Consider the following 22,863-nt stretch of genomic DNA (forward strand, 5'->3'; position numbering starts at 1 on the left):
AGAAGTTAGATTAACAGTACAAGTCCTTCAAGTAACTATTACATGATATAAATGCACTGATTGATCCATTGGAATAAGTTGTTATTCTTTTTGTTTGATTGATAGAAAGAAGGAAATTTTTGGTAGTATATATAAGACTGTGGAGGAAGTAATGGTACTCATTTTCAGTAGTTTAAAATGAAAATATAAAGTAATGGATAATTTTTATTTTAGCTTGGTCATTTTCTAGCTAATACTTGATTTAATTTTTTTTATTATAGGCTAGACCTGAAGCTGCGGAATGGAGAACCAAGCCTACCTTATTTTATGATAAACTAGCACAACTATTTGGAAAAGATCGAGCAACTGGAGAGGACGCAGAAACAGCAGCTGAAATTAGAGCAAGAGCTACACGTACTGGAATCACCATAGAAGACATTGACAATTTGGTATCCGCCAATGAAGCTAGTATAGAGGGATTTGAAGCTGATGATGGAGTTCCTCTTGAGCCATCTCCTATAAGGCCTTCTGCTGCCCGTTCTCAGGTTGTGAACTCTTCTAGGCCTAAGAAAAGGGCAAAAAGAGTTGAGGAGGATGATATAAATACGAGTGATCTTGGGAAATCTATTCTAGAAATGGTCGAGGTGTTTAAAATGAACACGGTTGAGCTTAACAAGAAACAAAATAATACTGGTGGTGAGGATATTTGGGCACAATTGGTGGACATAGGTGTTGAACCAGCTTCTTTGCTTGATGTGTATGTGCACCTTGTGAAAAATCCTGATGATCTGAAAGCTTTTAATGGAGTTCCACTTCAAATACGCAAGGAGTTGCTGCATCGTCTAGTGCCAAACTATTATCCTAATTATTAGCTTCTTGAGTTTTATGTTTTAGTTATAATGCAATTATAGTTTTTCTCATCTATGTTTTATTCATGTAGGATTTCATGCTTTTTATTATGTCTTGACCTTATTTTTATACTTAAATTGGTTCTGTTATGAATTATTTGGATCCCTTTTATTTATGAAATATGGTTTGAATTAATTATTTCTCATTATTCATATCCTACTAAGTCATTATATTTAATTTTGCTGTTGCATTACTGCCTACAGATCTGAATAGTTGATGCATGTTTTGCATTGCATATTGTTTATGGTAATGAGCCCATAAATCTCTTTTTCGTAATAGTCTGTTTAGAGTTATGTTTTCTCCATGAGCTTCTGCTGTGACATTCTCCTAACTTTCAACAATGCAGCAAATGTTTGTGAGGACAGGGAGATAGATATACGTTTATTTACACTCTGCAAGTATAGTTGCTCTTCAAATGTTTGCAACTGTACGGTTGCTAGTGATATTGGCCTCTTAATTACGTGGTTCTTGTGGCTGCTTAGTGTGCATCTCTCTTTTCAATGGCTGGTGGTGTACGTTGTGGCATTGTGACTTCTTATCTTTGTCCAAGTGGTGGTGCCTTTGGTGATTGTTGCTGCATTTTTGTCCTTGTCTGTACGTTGCTGGTTACTGGCCTCTTAATAGGAGCATTCATGTTCAATTTTTAGACACACCAGATCTTAAGATATTGAACATTGGCTACCAATTTTTAACTGTTTTTTCAGCTTGTCTTTTATTTTAAAATAAGGGTAATATAGGAATAATAAAAATTATAACTCATTCCGCTCCGTTCATTATCCAAACAACGCAGTGGTAACTTTGTTCCGCTCCGTCATAAAATATCCAAACAATGGAATGAAATTTTTATTCCATTCCGCTCCGCTCCATTCCGTTCCATTATATTCCATTCCGCTCCGCTCCATTATGATCCATCAATCCAAACGAAGCCTGATGGCCGCCTCTGTTGCCTCTTTCCCCTTGGTGATTGATGGGAAGCTTGTTGTGATGATAGTATTTTAACGAAAAATTCAATCTTGATTATCATAACGTGTTTTTTCTCTGATCTTGCCTTTAATTCATTCCCAGCATACTGTATTTGGCCACAAATGAATCTGACTTAGAGTCCAGCCCCAAGACTTTTCCTCCTCCGACGGCATGAGTGTCCTTTAATTGAATCTAGCACTAGCACTACCATAAGAAACAGAAAGGTTTTGGTTTAATTTGGAACTAAATGAAAATCACAAGCCCGACCAACATATTATGAAATTTCTGTCATGAAAATTCATTACAATAAGCTTGATCAATTGAATTTAAAAAATGAAAGAAATGATTGGAAGGTGATTTGAGAAGGTGAGCGTAAGAAAAAAGGAGAATGGCCAAAGTGCACCCAGAGAAGCAAACATAGGATAGCCACTCTGTTTCGAGAAGAAAGATGCGCTAAGCAAGCAGGATCCAGGTTCACGTGAGGTTTATAAGTATGTAATCAAGTCCGTTAATCTTAAATAAAATTAACGGTGAGGGTGAGGAAGAAGAGTAACTCTTTAAAGTTACTCTTGGAGTGAGTAGAGTCCTCCTCATGTTCCCATGAATATAATAAAACAAAAAAGCATTATTTTTCGATGTATAAAAAATCACAAAAGCATTAGTGGTAATGTAACACGAAGCAAAAGCACGAGCAATATAAGTTATCTAGTGCTGCATATATATAACCCTCTTTTTTTATTAGTGAAAACAATACTTATATTAACCCTCTTTTTTTAACACTATTCCCTTGCTGGTCTTTTCTTTCTTTCCTCTTCTGATGTTGTTTTATATTTCTTTCCCTGTACATTATTTGGCACCTCTGGTGCAGTATCAATGAAATTTAGCCTTTCCAAAAAAAAAAACACTATTTCATTGTTGAAATTTATGTTTTTTCCACTGAATTGATGCTATATTTTTTGTGAGGACTCCACATGAATTTTAATGAATGAATGAGAGAATGTTGGAAAAGTAGTGTGAAAATGAATGTTATCATAATTTTTCTATTTTTTCTTCAAAAAATAGTAGTAGTTATATATCAATTTTGTAGCACATATTAGATACGTGCAAATTTAAATTTCGTTATAAATTATATATCATAGATCTTGGTCCCCCTTTTAACAAAATGCAAACTCCGCTTGTTGCGTCCACTTCGGTTTCTTATATGAATTGTTTGTATTGTTGGCTTGGTCATGATGTTTATCAGTTCGGTCATTACTTGTTATTCAGTAACTCAAAGGGTGTTCAATTTCTCACCTCAATCACCCAATTTAACACCCTACCCAAACATAATAAACCCCAAAATATTCATCTTGCAAAATAAACCCTGAACCTTTCTCTCTTTTCCCTTCACTCTTACTCTTCACTTCACTCTCACTCTTCAACATAGGGTGCATTGATTTGTTGGGATATCTATGTTTTCACATCTAGGGTTCTAAATCTTAGAATGTCAAAAAACACTTCCCGGATTTACAAAACTCGGAATATAACTTATCTCGGAATAGGAAAGTATTGTACCAATTTGAGGTGGGGTGAGAATTTGAGTGTTGAGGTGGGAAATTGAACTCCATAACTCAAGCTCAAACTCGATCCAGTCCAGAGTCTTATTATATGCCACCGTAGCTTTTGTTTAAATTTGTGAATGTTATCAAATGAAGACTATACAAGGGAGAGGGAGTGAGAGAGGAAACGAGAAGCAAGATTTGGACAAGTAATATTGTGGAATGAGAGGTGTGTTGCTTGGTGCAACCACCCTTCTATATATAACATTAAATACATATGGGCCAAGCCAACCGACTTTCTAGCATGGCCTATATACCCAAATACACATGCTCATCCAAATTATATATAACAGTGCAATCGTTTATATTTATAACTCCCTTTAATAATGTTAGGATTCACAAAATTAAATTATAATATTAAATCACAAAATTTGGTTCGAACTAGTGAGTAGTGACCCATTGACTCGATATCTTAACCGAACTAATGATCGGTCTGAGTTAAAATACTATTAGCAAAATTCACGTAAATCTAGTGATTAATTGAAAATTTGCCCTAAAAAATTGTAGTGAAATAGTGTAAGCGAAAAATAGATGATAAAGCTGCTAAACCTGTCACAACCAACCCTTGCAAAACATATAAGCTACCAACACGCTTAGCTTTCCATGGGTCAATTATATGAAATTACAACACCAAAACTTACTTGTTGAAGACCTGATTTTGTGGAAGAATAATTATTGTTCTTGATTCAGGATACCTCCAACGTTGAGCGATCATATCTTTATTTGTATCTCACACTAGCTCCCTTTCACAGCTTTTAATGGAGCTATGTGGAGTCTTTAGTTTTCTAATCGAACGATTACAAATGAGATATAGTCATATCAGTTATAACTTTTATCCCAACTCATTATGGATTTAAGAGTTACGAACCACACTTCAACCCACACCCATCAAATTATAGATTCTCAGAGCTAATAATAACAAGATAACCTACCTATGCACCCATCAAAATAATAATAAATTAACCAAATTTTCATAAAATAAAATAATATATAATTAATTGTTGCCCACGAAATGTTTGATAATTCTAACAAAAGTACATCTTTGGTAAAGATATAGAACTTTCTGTTTTTCCTAGATGTTGGTGCCGTGTGCACATGTATCCCTCAATTAAACGGGTCAAGTATAGTTGAACTCTATTTATTTTATTCCAACTAACTCATTGTATTGACATATGCTATGTTTGGTTGGAGGGAGGGGAAAAGAAATGGAAAGAAAACACGGAAATTGAGGAGTGAATTTGGACTAAGGTTTAATCCAAGTTCACTCATCGATTCCCGTGTTTTCTTTCCCTTTCTTTTCCCTTCCCTCCAACCAAACGAAGCCATAGTCCTTGTTTGCGTGCAGATTTTCTTTGTTTCGAATTAAAATCATGCGGCATACCTACCAGAAGAACAATTGACTAATATGTTGACGTCACATATGGGAAACAACCATATTCCATTTGACCTTTTATTCAAGAGAAAATATGATTTCAGATAAGAAGCAAGTTCATTAGTTAATTATAGAGAATGGTCCACGAGAAAGTAAACTAATAACATGTTGCAGGCTTGCAGCCTGTTAAGCACCGACACAGATACGGAAACCAGACATGGATACTGATATACTGATATGTATCATGTCTAAAATATAAGACACCAACATCTTATTATTTTTTTTCTTCTAATTATCTTAATATTATTTGTATATATAAGACACCAACATCTTAATATAATTTGTGTACTTCTACAATATGTGTGGTACAACTTAGAAGGGTATTGAACAAGAAAATAAGTGAAATTCTTATATAAAGTCAGATAGTGAGTATAGAGTGACCTATTGTTATACTATTTGTCAAATTATATATTTGTTTTTAATTTAAGTTGACTTTTTTTAAAGTTATTCAAATATAAAATATAACTTATTAGCTAAGCATCTAAGTCGTGTGAGCGAGGTGTTTAAGCTGTTAAAAATTATTTTTTTAATTTTACACTTGATGAGTGTTGTACACTTAGATATGCAGAAAATCACATGTCAGTTCCTACTTGATCAAGAGAGTAGAGACTTAGTATAGAAATGTTGCCATTGCAAATTAATGAAGCCAGGTTTCTTTTAAGCAAGGAACAAATTTCCTTTGAGAATACAGTATATGAACAATAAGATGATTCTTTAAACAATAGTCATTGACAATATAATATCAGATTGAAGGAGACAATGAACTCAAAATTGAAGCACTTAAATGTGTACAAAACAATGAAATGTTTGTGTTCATAATGACCATGTTCCTATAATGACCTAAAGCCTAGTTCTATGTCACCTGAACAAACTGAAAACTTGATTTCTCTTCTTTCTTCTGTATATATCACTTTCCATCTATGGGAAACCCAAGAAAAAAAATTCAGAATTGCCATTTCAAAGTTATTCTCCTATTCTCCATTAAACATCAGCACACTTCATTGGAGCATAGCCAAGTCTAGACTTGTTCATATCATACAAGATGTGAAAGTTCTGCTGTTGGTAGTTTCCAATTATTGAAAGAGCAGACCTAGGAGTCCCCAAAATAGCCAAACAAACAATTTCTTCTGGTTCAATCTGGATAAAATAGTTCTCCACAGGAAAGTCCCAAACTGCTCCATCAGCAAACAATATCCCAAACTCAGGAAGCTCCATTTGTTCAACTCCACTCACATTATAGCATGGACTTAGAGGAGGAAAGCCTTCAACAATTGAATAGCCCTTAATTTTCCTCATGAATGCCTCCTTAATAATCCCATAAGCAGGTTCAGCAAAATATGTCAGAGTGGTGCCAGAATCAATTATTGTACCACCACCGCCGCCGCCATCTTCTGACAAATCCCAAGTCTCTTCTGGTATCTCTAGCACTTCACCACCAACCATAACAGATTTTATCTGAACATAGTAAAATGTGTCAACTTGATTCTCTTTCTCTTTCCCACCAACAAAAGAAGTGAAATTCAAATTTGGGTGGCTGAGAAGCTCATTGTCCTCACCAAATATCAACTTGCTGCTTGAATTGCTGTTCCTATCCACAAGGCAATAGGAAAAGGAATGGCCATATAGTGATTTCAGCTGAGAACTAAATGATAATGGTCCTCTCCCTAAGCCTAGTAACCCTGCAGCACCATGAAATAGACCTCTATTCCAGTGACCGCAACCAAACATCACATTCTCAACAAGCTTCATCTCAGGCTTATTCCCAGTAAGATTGACTGTGAAAGTTTCCAGTGCAAAATCCCCAGTTGTGTTGGAACTATCACCATACCAATAGAAATATGGACAGCTCTGATTCTCAGCCTTGCAAGGGTAAGGAGGGTCTGGGGATGACACCAATTGGCACTGAGGATCATGACAAGTTATGTTCTTGAAAGAGGTGGAATCTTTGGGATCATAGTATGGTCCATTTTGCTCAAAACAAGCATAGCAAGGAAGACATTGAATCCAGTTAAGGTCACTGCCAGTGTCAAGTATCAGAGAAAAATGTTTAGGTGGTGTTCCAATAAACACATCCATGAAGTACTCTCCAGAGCCAAGACTCACTCCTGAAGCCAAGGTTGCCACAAGATGATTGGAACTGTTTCCTGCAAAATATTCTGCAGGAGAAACCTCTGGCTTATAGGACTTCTTTGATTGTTCTTTTGCTTTCTGAAGCCTGGAAATGGTGTTTTGGTTCTTCTTTTCTATGACCCTTCTGTGAAGGGTTTGAATTCTGATCAAGTCTCTCACTGCAAATTCAGCTACAGAATTTTTAGCCTCAGCTTCTTTGCTCATTGGCTGATGTCTCAGGTGGAGTTTCATAGATTGCTTGTGTTGTTTTGTTGCAAGAAAAGGTTCTCCCTCAACATCATCATCATCATCATCAACTCCAGAATGCCCCAGTTTCTCTGACTTTGAGAAGCTACACCCAGTTTCTTCTGAAGAAGAAACAGAATTGAAGCTTGATGGCTCAGGTAACTTGATTGCAGCAAGAGAAGAGCCATTCTTACTGAGACAATTGTGATTGTGATTCTCTGAAATGGGTTCCACAGTGCAGGAGTTCAAAAGAAGGAGAAGCAGAATGGGAAAAATCTTCAAAACCATTGGTATGATGAGGTCTTCTTTGCTGAAAAAGAAAGGTAGATGCAAAATCCAGAAAGAATGAAACTTGCAACAATTCTGAGCTTTGAAAAAAAAAAAAACAGGAAGGGTTGTCAAAATTCAATCTCAAAACCAATCAGAAATTGCAAAATTCCCCAAAGAATCAAACTTTGAATGAGAAAAATGAAGGTAGAGGCCTAGAGGGATTATATTGAAGGAAGCCAAAATGCTAAAGCCATATCTTATACTCTTGCAGTGTATTTCCCCAAAGAATCAAACTTTTAATGGGAATATATATAAATGACTAGTCTTCCAATCTTATACTCTTGCAGTGTATTTTCCTCTCAGTTTCCTTCAAACCCATATCACACAGGTTTAGACCTTACCATATAGAAAATGACACATTTGTAAATGAACCTTTCACAAAATCCATAGTACATGAATTTAATTGCACTTTAGCTTTTTAATAATTCATATAATTAACTTTTTATCTTGAAATATTGGATGACAAGTAGGTACAGTGTTTCCTACATTGGCTGCAACTACAAAAAGTCAAAGTGAAAAATGGAAATGTGTGGTCACTGGTCACTGGTCACTGGTCAGAGTTTGTGAACATGTCCCTGTCTCCATTGCTGACTATAACCTGATAAGTATTTTTCCCTCATAACTTCATTTAATTAATAATGTGATCTATTTTTGGATTTTTGAGACCAAATGTTGAGTAAGATACTAAAACGCAGGTCATTGAAATGGATGTTAGATAATCTTGACTTCTTCTAGTCTTTTGAAATTGAACGTTGATAATGGGTACGATAACAACTACAAACAAATGGACACTCGCATGACACTCTACTGCCCAAGTTGAGGAAAAGGATTTTTGAATAATTAAAGTGAAAAAAGAAAGAAACAGTTCGAGGTTCTTTTTTTTTTTGGTCTGAATAGTATGGATTATATTCCATTGAAATTGGGCCTAACCCAAAGGCTGAAAGCCTGGTACAACCATGTGCGTAAAGAACTCTTTTTTTAGAGGGGTGAGAAGGAAGTGCATTTTTTAAAAAAGAAGGTAATTTTTTTGAATATGTGACATTCAATTAGTATAAAATTATTAGTGTTTGCTGTGGTACCTTAAGCTAGATAAGGTGTGATACCCAAAATGAGCTGGTTTAACAATAAAGACTCATGTACCGGTTAAAATTTTGATTGTGTTCTATCGTAGTAATGCAACGTTTCATTCTTAGGGACGTGAGATTTGAAAGTTGTATTTTCTGAGCTCTATGCATCCATCTACCATGATCATTTTACGCGCATCTCTATCACCATCATTCGTTTCCACCACTCGTATATTTCTAATCAAAAAATGAATTTCATGAGATAAAGTTAATTGACAAGTAAAGTAAAATCTAAAAATATAGTATTTACTTTGAATAACATGATAATAATCTATAGAATTACTTAATGGGGGTACCATACCCAATAAAAATTAAGGGTATCACAGAATTTACCAAAATTATTTTACATTGTCATTGCATAAACATTAAACTTTGCTTTTAATAATCTATATACTTTAGAAAAGAGGAAGGTTGTGAGCCCCACCTTCATGATTTGGCACTCCAAGAATGGCTCTCACCCACCTCCCCTCTTTACTTGACAAGTGTCACCGTCTTATTGTTTTGGACCAATATAGTATAAGCCCATTTTGATTTCAGTTTTTTTATGGAGGCCCATTATTCAAAGTCATTCAAGTTTTTGAAACTGAATTTTCATTATGTTTTTAAAACGGATATTTTTTTGTATAAACCATTTATTAGGAGCAAAAAATTCCATTATAGGTTTTTAAAACATTCCTTATTTAAAATCTCCAACAATTTTGCGGTTATGGATTTTTAAAAGAAATGGAGGAATTAATTCAATTAGCTCTATTTTTAACAATTTTCCGTTTTTTTATTTGAAATAAATCAAGCAAAGATCAAAATTTGAAAAAAAAATGTATTAATTCAGATTTTTTATAAAATATAAAAACCACGAAAATTGGTGTTTAATTAAGGAAAAAAAGTCAGGCCATTCATTAAAAAGGTTTAACTCAAATTGCAAAAAAATAGTGTTAATTTTGCTTAAAAAAAGTCAAGAATTAAAATGGTGTTATTTTTGTTGAGGAAGTCACGGTTGAATTTCATTCAAGCATTAACACCATGTTAATGCTGTTTGCAAAACAAGTCAAACCTAATGAACTTAGTGTTATTTACCATAAAGGTTGCACGACGATTTTAACATATTAATTAATTTCCTATTTAACTGTATTAAGACCATGTTAATTGTATATCCTATTTTCCTATAATAGGAAATTCTGATGAGTAATTCACGTGCAGCCTTCAAATTTGGTCCATGTTAATTAATTTTTATACAGAACATTGAGCTGAAATCTCACATATGCAAAATTTGATTCCAAGTTTGTGTAAAACAAAAAATCAACAATATGGGTTCCTAGGAAAAGAGGCCTTTCTCTTGGTCGATTGCAATTTATTGCTCCTGGAATGGGAGAAAATTACTACATGCGGGTTTTATTAACTAGGCAAAAAGATTGTGACAGTTTTAAAAGCATAAGAACTGTTAAGGGTGTTGTTTATCCCACATTCTGCGATGCATGCGAAGCGATGGGATTAATGGAGGATGACCGGGAGTATGTTGATGGAATTTCAATTGCAAGTGAACTTGGTTCCGGATCTCAGCTAAGGAAATTATTTACTAGAATGCTTATGACAAACTTGATTTCCAGGCCACAAGAAGTTTGGAGAAAGTCTTGGACTCTTTTAAGTGATGAGATTTTATATGACAGAAGAAAAGCACTCAACATTCCAGATATTTCATCAATATTGATTTTTTGGACACAATTAGTAATATTTACTTTTTTCTCCCTTATGAATTAGTATGCGTTTATTTTTTCACATGTATAATTGTCCATGGCTATTACTATTTATTTCCATATGTTAATTGAACCCAACAATATTTACCGTATTTTAAAAAGTACGCCACAACCTAAGAGATTGGACAGCTACTATATCATAATTATATACCATATCTATTTTCTAATTTTTATAGAGATATTTTGTTCTTATACTCAAATTAACCTATAATTAGTTTTCTCAATAGAAAAAAACAAAGATTCACCTACAAATCTCACTGTTATTTGTTGCAGGTTAAAAAAAAAATCTATATCAGAGGTTCTATTGTCTAAATAAATGTGTCCAGTTTTTTTTTAAAGTTTTATACCTGAGTATCACGTTTAAAATAATACAATTTTTTTAAAAATATTTCAAATTTGACATTATCAAAATATGGCGAGTCTTATTAGAAGGAAAAATTTAAGTTGTGTAAATTCATTTTCTTTCTCAAAATGGAAAAATTAAAACTCAATATTTCTCATTTAATTTAATTTTCTTATTTGATTTATTTTGCTTATTTCATTTAATTTCCTTCAGATCTTCGTATAGAGGATGAAGGATTACAGAACTTATGTATGATTGAGATTGAAAAAATATTGCAAGGCAATGAAAGGTTACTCAAGGAATTTCCATGTTTACCATACCCTAAATTTTCAGAAATTCATAATTTTGAAGATAGATTCGTTGCAGATGAGTTGAATTATAATAGGGCTGAAATGGTAAAGATTCGTGATGAATTGGTCAGTTCTCTTACTTCAGAGCAAGAGATTTTTTATAAGAATGTTTTGGACGATGTTTTGTCTGATAACAATTGATTCCTTTTTCTATATGGTTTTGGAGGAACTAGAAAAACATTTGTTGGGAATATATTATATGTTGCTTTGCGTTCAAGGGGTCTTATCGTCTTAAATGTCGCATCTAGCGGAATTGCATCGCTATTGTTACCTGGAGATAGAACTGCTCATTCAAGGTTTTCTATTCCTATTTCAATAAATGAGATATCAACCTGTAATCTTCGTCAAAGTTCCCCAAAAGCTGAATTATTGAAAAAAGCAAGCCTAATTATTTGGGATGAGGCACCTATGTTAAACAAACATTGCTTTGAAGCTTTAGACAGATCTCTAAATGACATTATGAAGACTCAGTCTACCCATGGTTATGACATTCCATTCGGAGGTAAAGTTGTGGTACTGGGAGGCGACTTTAGACAAATACTTCCAGTTATTTCCAAAGGAAGCCGTTCTGAAATTGTCGGTTCAGCTATCAATTCTTCATATCTGTGGAAGCATTGCAAGGTAATGAAGTTGACTGTTAATATGAGATTGCAAAATGCTACATCAACTTCTTCAGCAGCAGAAATAAAAGAGTTTGCAGATTGGTTGCTTCAAGTGGGAGATGGTACAGTTAAAACGATTGATGAGGAAGAAACACTTATTGAGATTCCTCCAGATCTTCTTATTGAACAGTGTAAGGAACCGTTGCTTGAATTAGTTAATTTTGCATATCCGAAACTTGCACATAATTTGCAAAAAAGTTCATTCTTTCAAGAAAGAGCGATCCTTGCACCAACACTTGAAAGTTTAGAGGAAATCAACTTTATGTTAGCAATGATTCCTGGTGATGAAACAGAATATTTGAGCTGTGATACTCCGTGCAAGTCAGACGAAGATTCAGGTGACAATGCGGAATGATTTACATCTGAATTCTTAAATGATTTCAAATGCTCTGAAATACCAAACCATGCAATTAAACTGAAAGTTGGTGTCCCTATCATGCTCATTCGAAACATAGACCAAGCTGCAGGGTTGTGTAATGGCACTCGAATGATAATCAACGCATTGACTAAATATATAATTGTTGCTACTGTTTTAAATGGAAACAAGATGGGTGAAACAACATTTATTCCAAGGATGAGCTTAACTCCATCTAATTCTGACATTTCATTCAAATTCCAGCGCAGACAATTCTCTGTTACTTTATGTTTTGTGATGACTATAAATAAAAGTCAGGGACAATCTTTATCTCATGTTGGACTGTATTTGTCAAGGCCTGTCTTTACTCACGGGCAGCTATATGTTGCACTTTCTAGAGTTAAATCTAGAAAAATGTTGAAGATGCTCATCATTGATGACGAAGGAGTTGTATCTAACACTACACGCAACGTAGTGTATCAAGAAGTCTTTGATAATATTTGACATGTAAGTGCTGATTTATCTTACAATTAATTTGAATTTAAATTTTAGAAATAGGAAAACTGATATGGTTATTCTCTTTATTGTTGGCAGCATAAAAATATATCAAGCAGTTTATTGATCATCTAATTTGAAGGTTTATTGACGTTTCTATAAGGTTAGTTTATCATTTTCAAATTATACATTGTTTATATTTGTATTGGTTACTATTACACTTATAATTTTTTTTTCCTTTCAAGGTTCTATAGCTCAAATATGCTTATTGACAACAAGCACGATTATGAAGTTTATATCATTAATCATGGACTACAATTTTGAATAAGGGTTCATGTTGTTGTCATTGTTATGTTTATCTTATTTTAATTTCAATGTAATGCATTACTTAAAAAGTTGTTTTTTATTACTATTCAAGTGTTGACATAGTCAGGTATCTACAACCTCATCAAATTAATCTATTTACTGTGCTATATTCATCTACATGTTTGTAACATATGTTCGGTTCCATATCTTTTATACTTATTGAAAAGAGCCTAAACTAAGTTAAAACACATTACTACTGATTCATCTTTACAATAAATTTAATCGCCGTGCAACGCACGGGTAAAGAACACTAGTAAACTAGAAATTACTATTGAACTAAAGTGACCCTACCCTACCCTCCCCCTCCCTCCATTTCCTTAAAAAAGAAAATCTCGTAACTACCCCTTAAGAGTTTCTTTTGGGCTTTTGACAATGATAGATAGTTTTGATTAAAGGCACTTCTAATGTGCACCACTTGTGTGGTTCTTTAATTTTGCACCAGGGAATCCCACCTGCTATGGTGGGTTCCCCGGTTTTTTTTTTTTGAAAAATTTAAAAATTGAAAAATTATTTTTTGAAATAAAATTAGACTAATAATTATCCATTATCTTCATTCATACCCCAACCCTTTGAGAATCAAAAAATCCCCTAACCCTCTGTTCATCTTCATATTCATCCCGCAACCCTTCTTCTACCAGAGCTGCCACCACTATCTCAGCACCCACTTCTCTTCCCTTCGTTTCTTTTCCTTTTCCTTTTCTTCTCTTCACCCACCAAAAATCGTCCACCCTCTCACCCATGGCCGGCGAAGCAAAAGCTGATTCGAAAAAGCTTTGATCTTTTTATCTTTTCTTTAGATCTGGTTGGTTTGCGGTGGGTGGGGGTTAGCAAACCCTCCCAAACTCCAAGACGGAACCCAACCCGATTTCTCCACTGTAATCCCCAATTTGGCCATCAAAACCACCATCCTCAACTAGTGTCACAAATCCGGCAACAGCAACAACCACCTGCCCGCCGGAATCCACCCACGCCACAATGATAGCCAGTGGTGGATGGAACCAGAAGTTTTCAGTTGATTTGAGCATGCACAGGAAGTCCATCACGTTTGAGATGAACTGCAAAACCCAGATGAAGAACAAATAGTGAAAATCTCAGATCTGCTTCTCTCTCAAATCTCAGATCTGATTTAGAATATTGAAGAGGTTAGATGAGGTCGTGTGGTGGCGTACTGGCGTGGAGAGAGATGGTGGTGATGATGGCGGGTGGGTAGAGTATGGGTTCTGGGATAGGGGTGGGTCGAGAGTGGGTTCTGGGTTGATGGTGAAATGCTTGAAGTGTGTGTTTTTTGGTCTAGTGATTATGTTGAAGGACTTGATACAGGAAGTAAAGCAGCATTGTCACCTTGGAAGAATTATGCAGATGTTGTTGATTCTTAGTCACGAGCTATACTGGGAGTACACGAGTAATATGCAAAGACAAATTGTTTCTAATAATGAAACAACCTCTACTTACAAGGGGAAACCATTAGACCATGTTCAAGTGTCTCTAAAAACTTCAGTTTTGACAGGATGTGCTCTCTTGACCAAAAAAACAAAAGACATGATTATGTTATTTGATTGGATGTTGTTTGAAAAAAAAAGAATTTCTGGGTTTTTGTTGTTGGAAGATGAATAAAAAATGTTAAAGATGATGAATAATTGGGTTGAAGAGGATGAAATTTAATGTTATTATTATTAAATATGTTTTTTAAATTATATGATTTAAAAAAAAATTAAAACCTACAATAGCAAGTCAATAGCAGGGTCAAAATGGTGGTGTAAAATTATTCCCAAAAAAACCTGGTGCACATTAGGGGGTTGCCAAATGAAACGAGACTTACATCAAACAAATACAGGATCCATCTAAATAGTGCAAAAGCACTTTCAAAAAAAAAAATCTAAATAGTGCAAAAGAACAATATCACAATGTTACACATTAAAATGCAACAATATATAATACTAGTTTTATACCCGTTTGTCCGTGCGATGCACGGATAATTTTTACTCAAATCAATTGTTAATTATTACCATTGTGTGTTTTTTCTTTTGACTATTAATTAATTACTTAGTGTTTGATATATATGAAATAATATGATATATTTACTAAAACATATAATTTTAATTAGTAAAACACTTGTTATTATCTTTCGTTTTGTCTCGATATTTCATCTTACTTATGGACATTAATTGGATAACTCTACAATATTAAGTTTGGTTCGCCCTTTACGGTTAATATGAACTTGTGGTGTAATCTCCAGCGCAATCTTACATGTAAAAGATAAACAAATAATAAATACAAAGAGGTACGAATAAGGTATATAATATATGTTGCTCAAATGTTGGTTAATTGAATTAGCACCCAACTTTAGAGAAAAAAATTAGGAAATCATACAAACTAATCCTTGTAATTTTTTTGGAAAACTTCCTTGAAGACAATGTTCTTGAGGAGCCTTTTTAATTTCAAATTAAAAAGACATAATAACAATAACCAATTTTACTTTTAGGACATAGATACTCTTTCTCGTTCATCAATGTATCATTAGGAAAGGACTACAGTAATAAAATAGTGATGTCAAATTTGAATTTTTAGTACTTTAAGAGCTTGATAAGTGATTCAGGGCTACATTTTATAATGCAAATATTTTCTTTCACATCTAATGATCTAGACTGTGAAAACAAAAAGAGCCGTAAAAGGAGGAGCGCTTTTAGGTTGTATTTTTTTCCATGTGTTAGTTCCATCGTGCTAAAGCCATACCACAATATTGAATACAATTCTCTTGCAGGGTTGAAATTCCTTTGAGCAGTAGGTTGCTGACAATGATAAAAGATGTATAAGTAATCATGGATAGAAGAAAATGGATTTTATACATCGTTCTGAAACATGAATACATACTTGCAATAGTATGACTCTTCTATGTGCAGGGTTGGACTTAAATGCTATAAGATGGATAAGTAATCATGGATAGAAGAAAATGAATTTTATAAATTGTTTTGAAACATGAATACATACTTGTAAGAGTATGACTCTTCTATGTGCGACCTTTGATGTATCTGTAAGCATATATATCATTTCAAGCTGAGGACACATAAGCTTGGTTTTCATCTTAGCATGACTTGACACTCAAAAATAAAAAAAAATACTTTCCAGAGTATCATGCTTATAAACAACTATGGCTAATTCCTGAGCCAGATTATAACTCTGGATGAATTCTTGTACCAAGGAGATTGCTAACATAATTACAGAAACACATTTTTGTATTGAGTCTTAATTTGGCCAAGACCCTTCAATTTCTCATATCTTAATCTCCAAGTAATTCTCTATGCAAAAAAGTGTTAACCCGTACGCACAGAGCAACCATTATACAATTTGTTATAATGATTTGAGATCTGAGCCTTTAAAATAAGAGTTGTTAATATTTTTACATTGGATCCCAATGTAAGAATTTTAGTTCTTGAAAAAATAGATGCATCACCCATGATTCAATATCAGCTCCAACAAAACATTAAGAATGTCAGATTCTGATAGGCCCCCAAGTCAGGAATGGGCTGAGATAGCTAACCCAAGGCCCAAGGTTTGGCGCGTGTATCCAAGGAGGGGAAAGAATAGAAGCACCTAGAATGTAATGAGCTGGCAGTGTGAGAAAGAGGGCTAAGGAAGTTAGTTACGGGAATCAGGGGAACAGGTGTATAAAGAGGAATTTATGTTAGCTAGAGAGAGGCATCTGAGAATCATATTGTTGTAATAGAGAATAGAGAAATGCTTTCTCTATAGGAGCTTAGCTCTGGAGTAGTAGTGACTATTGTATCTCTTTTCTCAATTCTATTAATCAAATCAATCTGTTTTCCTTCATCCACTTATCAATTCTAGTTTACTGTTGCATTGGTTTACATCAGATTCTCATAAATCAAACACAGATAGTTTCTATACTTATTAATCTTCAAAAGCAAACACCAATCCACAACTAAGACAGCGAAAGTCTCCCTATAGGCCTAGGCACACAATTGAGATCAATAGAAAGTCTTTAAGGCATAAAAGCAAAACCATACCTCCTAGTATCTTTTAATTCTAAGGGTATAAAAACCTACTCCTGGAAAATGGGAAAAGAGACGTGACAATGACTCCTACAAAGATGGTGACCTTCATATTAACAATTACAGTTTTTCTTACCCTCATGCTAAATCAATCTTTGGCATGGCTATCATAATCAATCAATAGAAGTACTAAGTACCAACCTTAATTATCTTTTAATGGAAATTTTGACAGCCTATCTGATTCTGCTAACCAAGACTTGAAACTAATAACGTTTAATAGCTCAAAAAAAAACTTCAATGGAAGATTTGATAGGTCCTATTCTAGTGCTGCAGCAATTTGCAGGGCCCTTATAACTTTCTACATTCAAGATGAAAGACTATAGTGAAATCTTCTGAGCAAGTTTATCAATATTTAAGTAATCTTCATTCTCTTTTCTTAATGTATATATACAACAGATGAAAGGATATATCATTATACTTTTCATTCTATTTCATTCCTTTATATTAATTCAAATCATACATTCAATGAGTTTGAATAAGTTCTTCAAAAATTTAAATAAATACACACACAAATCTTCTGAGCAAGTTTATCAATATTTAATCAATCTTCATTCTCATTTCTTAATGTATATATACAATAGATGAAACTTGAAAGGATATATCATTGAACTTTTCATTATGTTTCATTCCTTTATATTAATTCAAATCATCCATTTAATGAGTTTAAAAAAGTTCATCAAAAATTCAAATCATATATATGCATGCATGCTGTTATAACCGTACCTGTGATAAGTGCAAAAAAAAATGTAGTTATTTGTTGCATTTGGATTGTGATTGTCTTGTCATTCTGTCCAACAGTAGCGTACCTATATGGTTTAGAACCATTGCTGTTAAATGAATGGAAAGGTCACCATCATCATTTCTGTAATAAGCACATAAATTAGTTTTAAATAGTATTTAAAGCATGTTCATGGGGCACAAAAATCATAAATTTCTTCGCTTGACTTGAATAAACTAACCACAACCCCTAATTCATATGGATAAAACTAAGAGTTAAACCTTTAAATCTCATTCATAATGACATGAGAGCTGGTTTCAGGTTCTGTTTTATCTAAAAAAATGTCATATGTATTATGTAATCAGTCAACCAAATAGGTTTAATAAATGAGAAACATGGAGATGCATAATAAAAATTATCAGAATATAAAATTAGATTTGTCTACTAAACAAATTAATAAAACAAATAACACGTGTGTCAGCATAGTTTCAAATACTAAGTCTATTGTGTCCTTTTAAAATCAATGTATAGAGTTTCAATGGATTCTTAGTTTCCCTAGTTTCTTTTTAAAATCAAGTCCATTCTGTATACTATCTATACACATCCAGCTTAAACATGAAATCCAAAAATAAAGACAAATAAAAATCACAATAGATTTGAGCAAACTATGCAATTTCTGAACCATTAAGATAAATGTTTTCCAGCCCCTTACTAAGCAAGAATTATCTCCATTTAGCATGAATAAGCCCCTTACTAAGCAAGAATTATCTCCATTTAGCATGAATAGTTTTCACTTCTTGACCCACTTCAATATCATTGTCCATTAAGATTGTGACTACATGCTAATGCAGGTAACCAATATGTGAAATAAAAAAATACCATATGAGATCTTTGCTCTCTTAGACAACCTTAAATTTTAGGCTTAGTGAGGTCCATTGTATTCACAAGAAGAGAATGCATTGAGGAAGTAAAGTCTGCAGTTGTTTCAGAGCCAGCAAGAAGGCCATCATGTCGTTTGGTGATTGGAATGAATGATATTTGATTTGGGTGGAGATGAAAGCTCCAATTTGGGTATAGTATTTCTACGCATCAGAAATGGAACATTATATGCAGCCTGCAAAGACAAAGCAAGCAGATAGGCCTAAGATTTCATCCTTCAATGACTTTCAGCTGGCTACTCTTTTAAGTTCTTACCTTCAAGAGAAGGAATCTAACACCAAATTTGAGCATGGTTTTCAGAAGAAACTGACTACAAAATAGATCGATAAAATAATCAATTCAACAAAAAATATAATTAAAACTGATTGAAAAGAATACGTCACCCATAATTTTGAACCCATAATTAAAACATGTTGGTTGCATGGTCCATAGGAATAGGATTTCAATTTGCTTCAAGCATTCAAAAAGCACAGGGCCATTACCTTGAAGATCAACACTTGAGATGACAATTATGATCTTGAGAAGATTGCAGTGTCTTTAAGCATCTCATTTTCACTGGAAAATGTTAAATCTTTTAACTTTCACTCAACTTCTATTTGGTAGCGAAGATACTGCCTATCCTTCTTCGAAGCTGAAATTAGTTTAAGAGGTAAAGGTCATCTTAGATATGATCCACATCAAAAAGGACAATGGGTAAGACAAATCCATAAAAAGTAATCCATTAAGCTTAAGCCTGACACTCAACTTATTGACATCTTAACAGCAGAAAACTTATTCATCCTAATCATTTATTTTGTAGATGTTAAAAGCAGAAAATTTAACCCATTAAAAAACTCTTGTTCCATTGCTTTTATCATAGTTCTAAAAGCATAACCAAAAGAAAAGGAAAAATAAATCAAAACATTTCATGATAGCATAAAACAAAAGACCAGAGTAGAGAAGATGAATGGGTACACTTTTGCAATTGAGCACCATTCTAGTAGCACTTAAACCAGAGACTCTCAATTATTTTTGTCAGAACAAACTTCTTATTGGATAGGTAATGTCATAGTACTCCACACAGATAAAATTAATGTTCCCTGAATATAAGATCAACACAACATCACCACATATAACAAAAGTAAATATTTTCATATGCACTCAGTAACACTACCAAGACTGATATAACAACCACACTCTAAAGCATGATTTTCCAATGATCCCCTAGATAGATTATAATGGAACAATGAAAAAGCATCATATTTGGGACCAAATTGAGATAGTTATCCTGTTTTTGAATCAATCAAGCAGGACAAAACAGATCACATATGCTCCACGTCCAACAGAAAAATACACATCTTTCAAAAGCTCTAATAATTAAAGATGCCTAAAGAAAAGAGCACCTTCTATGCAGTTCCCAAAACTTTGAGGACTTTCACGACGCCTTTAGTTTTCTACAATCTGCTTCATTCTTTGTCACCATATCTTCCCTTAACAAATCAAAATTTTATTTTGACATTGCAACTCCTTAGAGTGAAAGACACATAATGTCCATTCCTGGTAAACAATCCCTGTCATATAAAAAATAAGAACCATAAAAATTCAAATAAGAACTATACGTTCTCTCTTCATCTCATTATTGCCGATCCAAATTATCTTAGTTGCTCCCAACAACTTGGCTCCACAAATAGATTGCAGGTCAGGCAAATGCTAAGAAAAACAAACAGACCATAGATGATCCTTTCAAAATATGGCTTTAATACAGATTGTTTATGCCTTGAGAGTGATTGGACCCTTGATTATCCTATTCTAATTTGTAGATTCTTCATGAAAAATCTGGAAAAGTCTTAAAATCCCTTAACACAATCTCATGGATACAAAAATTATCAAGACAATAAACGAAGGGTCTTGAACATTAATTAAGAAACACTTATAAGTAATGTTTCTCATCTTTTCCAACTCCAGCATATGGTGATAAGCAGCATATATGATGCATCTAAAAACTGTGGTTAAATTGCATGCTATAACACTTTTTTGATGGTCCAATACAGAAGTTGGGAGACAAACTGCTGAGCAACATCTTAGCAAAATTAAAATTAGTCAAAATAAGCCTCTCTTTGCCCTCTTCTTTCTTCCTTTTAGGTTGAGGATGAGGTATTCTATCTACTCCCTCTTCTAGCATGGCTTTACTCAGATATTAAATGCTATCAAAATGTATATATAAACTACAGACTTCTTGACACCCTGAACTTATAGCTGCAAAAGCAGACTGCAAGACCAGGATTGAACTCGTATCCTCAAAGGTTGAAATATCTGTGACTTTGATCAATCCAAGCACTGTAAAGTGTAAAGCAACAAAGTGTGATTCAGTACAGGGTTAGGAAAATCCAAGAAACTCCCATGTAGAAAGATAGAGAATACCATTATTTCCATAAAACTGCACTAAAACATGTCCATCACTGGCAGGGTCAGATAATGCAGGTCTTTCTTCCATGATCTGGAAAAGTTATGTTTATAATTAATATAAATGACGGGGTTATGAAATTTGAAAAATAAAAAGGACACAGAAAAACCAGCAAGTTTTTAATTTGCATTCTGTTACATTCATCCTTCTCTGTTTCTTACGCTTCTGTAACTGCTGATCCAAGGCTGGGAAAAGGGGCATTTGGATTTAAATGGGTTGTGGGTATCTGATTAGCTTGGTCTAGGAGTAGATTTCGTTACTCTCAAGCTGGTTTTCTTCCTTAACTCAATTCTGTTTTCTGTATTGGTTTGTTATTTTCTATCTCTTGTACTTCCTTTTATATAAAGTTTTCTTATCCAAAAAAACAATTAAAAAGGAAAAATTAAAAGATCATAAGGTATAACATTCTATTGTTTATATCAAGTCATTTTAAATTTCAAATGCAAGTTCTCCAATTTGAAAGAAAGGATGCCATACAATATCCAAATGCCTGAGTATTACGCACTAAACAATTTGTATGGATAATTGGCTGCACTTTAATCCCCTTTTGATCTGTAGTGTAGAGATGATACACAATCACTTAGTGAAAAAACACAAATCAATTTAAGCATATATCTTCAAATTACAAAGCTTAATATTTAGTTTCCTCATGAAAAGTTATTTCACAATCTTATAACAACCATAAACAAAAAGAAAATTGAAAAATAATGAAAAGATGTTTTCTTCTTACTCTCATGTAGGAAGATATTACCTGAGCTCTCAAATCATCAGCAAGTTCCCTTACAATGCTTTTTCTCAATGCCTGCTTCTACTCCTTGTTTTGTGAGAGATCCATGAGCTATTATTGCTGTAATAGGAACAAACCATGAGTAGGTACAACTACAACATTCAGTGACAAATGAATAAACACAATATTTAGGCTACATTTTAGTATCTCAGTGCTAATTAAACTCACCATCAAACACTCATAAAGAAGAAAATTGAACAACAACTGAATAAAGGCCATAACATTAATCAGTCCAGAATGCCCTTTCACATCCCTAAATTCTTCTTGAAGAATCTAAACAAATGAAAATAACAAATATGAATTAAAGAAGCTAGATATGGACACAATCAAGTCATTACAGAATTCAAAATTTAGAGGGGGGTAATTTACCATATCATAAAATTTGGCTTCAAAATTTCCAGCATGATGATCAGTAGTGCTAACGGCTGATGCAACCTGACCACCTCTAAGTACCACCTACATAAAACACAAGGTATGTAATTCAGAAAACATAAAAGGAGAAAACAAAAAATAGATAGAAGATTATCATCTGGAACTATCAAGTATGAACTATTTGGAATTAATTTCATGAGTCAGTGACCAGCTAACTGGAAGGGGAGGTGAAGTGTGGTTGAAAGAGAAATCAAACAAATCAGTAGGAGTTCACAACATGGGGTATTTATAGCCAAAATTTGAAACTACAGTGACAAAACCACACATCTAGCAGATGGAGGTAATCATAGTACATAAATTTTAAAAAAAATTGATTTTCAAAAAAACAAAATCTACAATACAGATAAGAGGATTGAGTAGTACAAAATATATACAACACAATGGAGATAATTAATGGAGCCTTGGATTGACATTGACCATTTGATTAGAGAGTCAACCTTTGTTGATGCATTCAAACCTACA

At 33.6% G+C, this 22,863-nt stretch overlaps 1 protein-coding gene and 1 long non-coding RNA gene across 13 annotated transcripts; both read right to left on the minus strand.

The window, feature by feature from the left end:
* Positions 1-5,618: 5,618 nt before the first annotated feature.
* Positions 5,619-7,898, minus strand: LOC130722410 (protein ASPARTIC PROTEASE IN GUARD CELL 1). The gene has a single exon (XM_057573132.1). The coding sequence runs from the start codon at positions 7,522-7,524 to the stop codon at positions 5,863-5,865; it is 1,662 nt and encodes a 553-aa protein (XP_057429115.1). The 5' UTR covers positions 7,525-7,898; the 3' UTR covers positions 5,619-5,862.
* A 7,571-nt stretch (positions 7,899-15,469) lies between these two features.
* Positions 15,470-22,425, minus strand: LOC130722411 (uncharacterized). 12 transcript variants are annotated; one of them, XR_009013936.1, is made up of 11 exons: positions 22,339-22,425; positions 22,138-22,242; positions 21,934-22,029; positions 21,660-21,734; positions 21,140-21,215; positions 20,122-21,055; positions 19,222-19,370; positions 18,995-19,049; positions 18,709-18,914; positions 17,806-17,944; positions 15,470-15,801 (listed from the first exon to the last, which is right to left on the minus strand). It is a non-coding gene; the product is annotated as an uncharacterized LOC130722411 (long non-coding RNA). The 12 variants fall into 12 exon arrangements; XR_009013942.1 differs by lacking the exon at positions 21,660-21,734 and adding an exon at positions 16,001-16,041 and having other exon boundaries at positions 15,633-15,801; positions 17,806-17,909; XR_009013935.1 differs by lacking the exon at positions 21,660-21,734 and adding an exon at positions 16,001-16,041 and having other exon boundaries at positions 15,633-15,801.
* Positions 22,426-22,863: the final 438 nt, after the last annotated feature.

Source organism: Lotus japonicus, chromosome 6, assembly GCF_012489685.1.
Source record: "Lotus japonicus ecotype B-129 chromosome 6, LjGifu_v1.2".
In the NCBI taxonomy this organism is placed as follows: Eukaryota; Viridiplantae; Streptophyta; class Magnoliopsida; order Fabales; family Fabaceae; genus Lotus; species Lotus japonicus.

What these genes read in the sequence shown, in the direction of transcription:
- LOC130722410 (XM_057573132.1), bottom strand. Translation starts at nt 7,524, where the DNA reads ATGGTTTTGAAGATTTTTCCCATTCTGCTTCTCCTTCTTTTGAACTCC.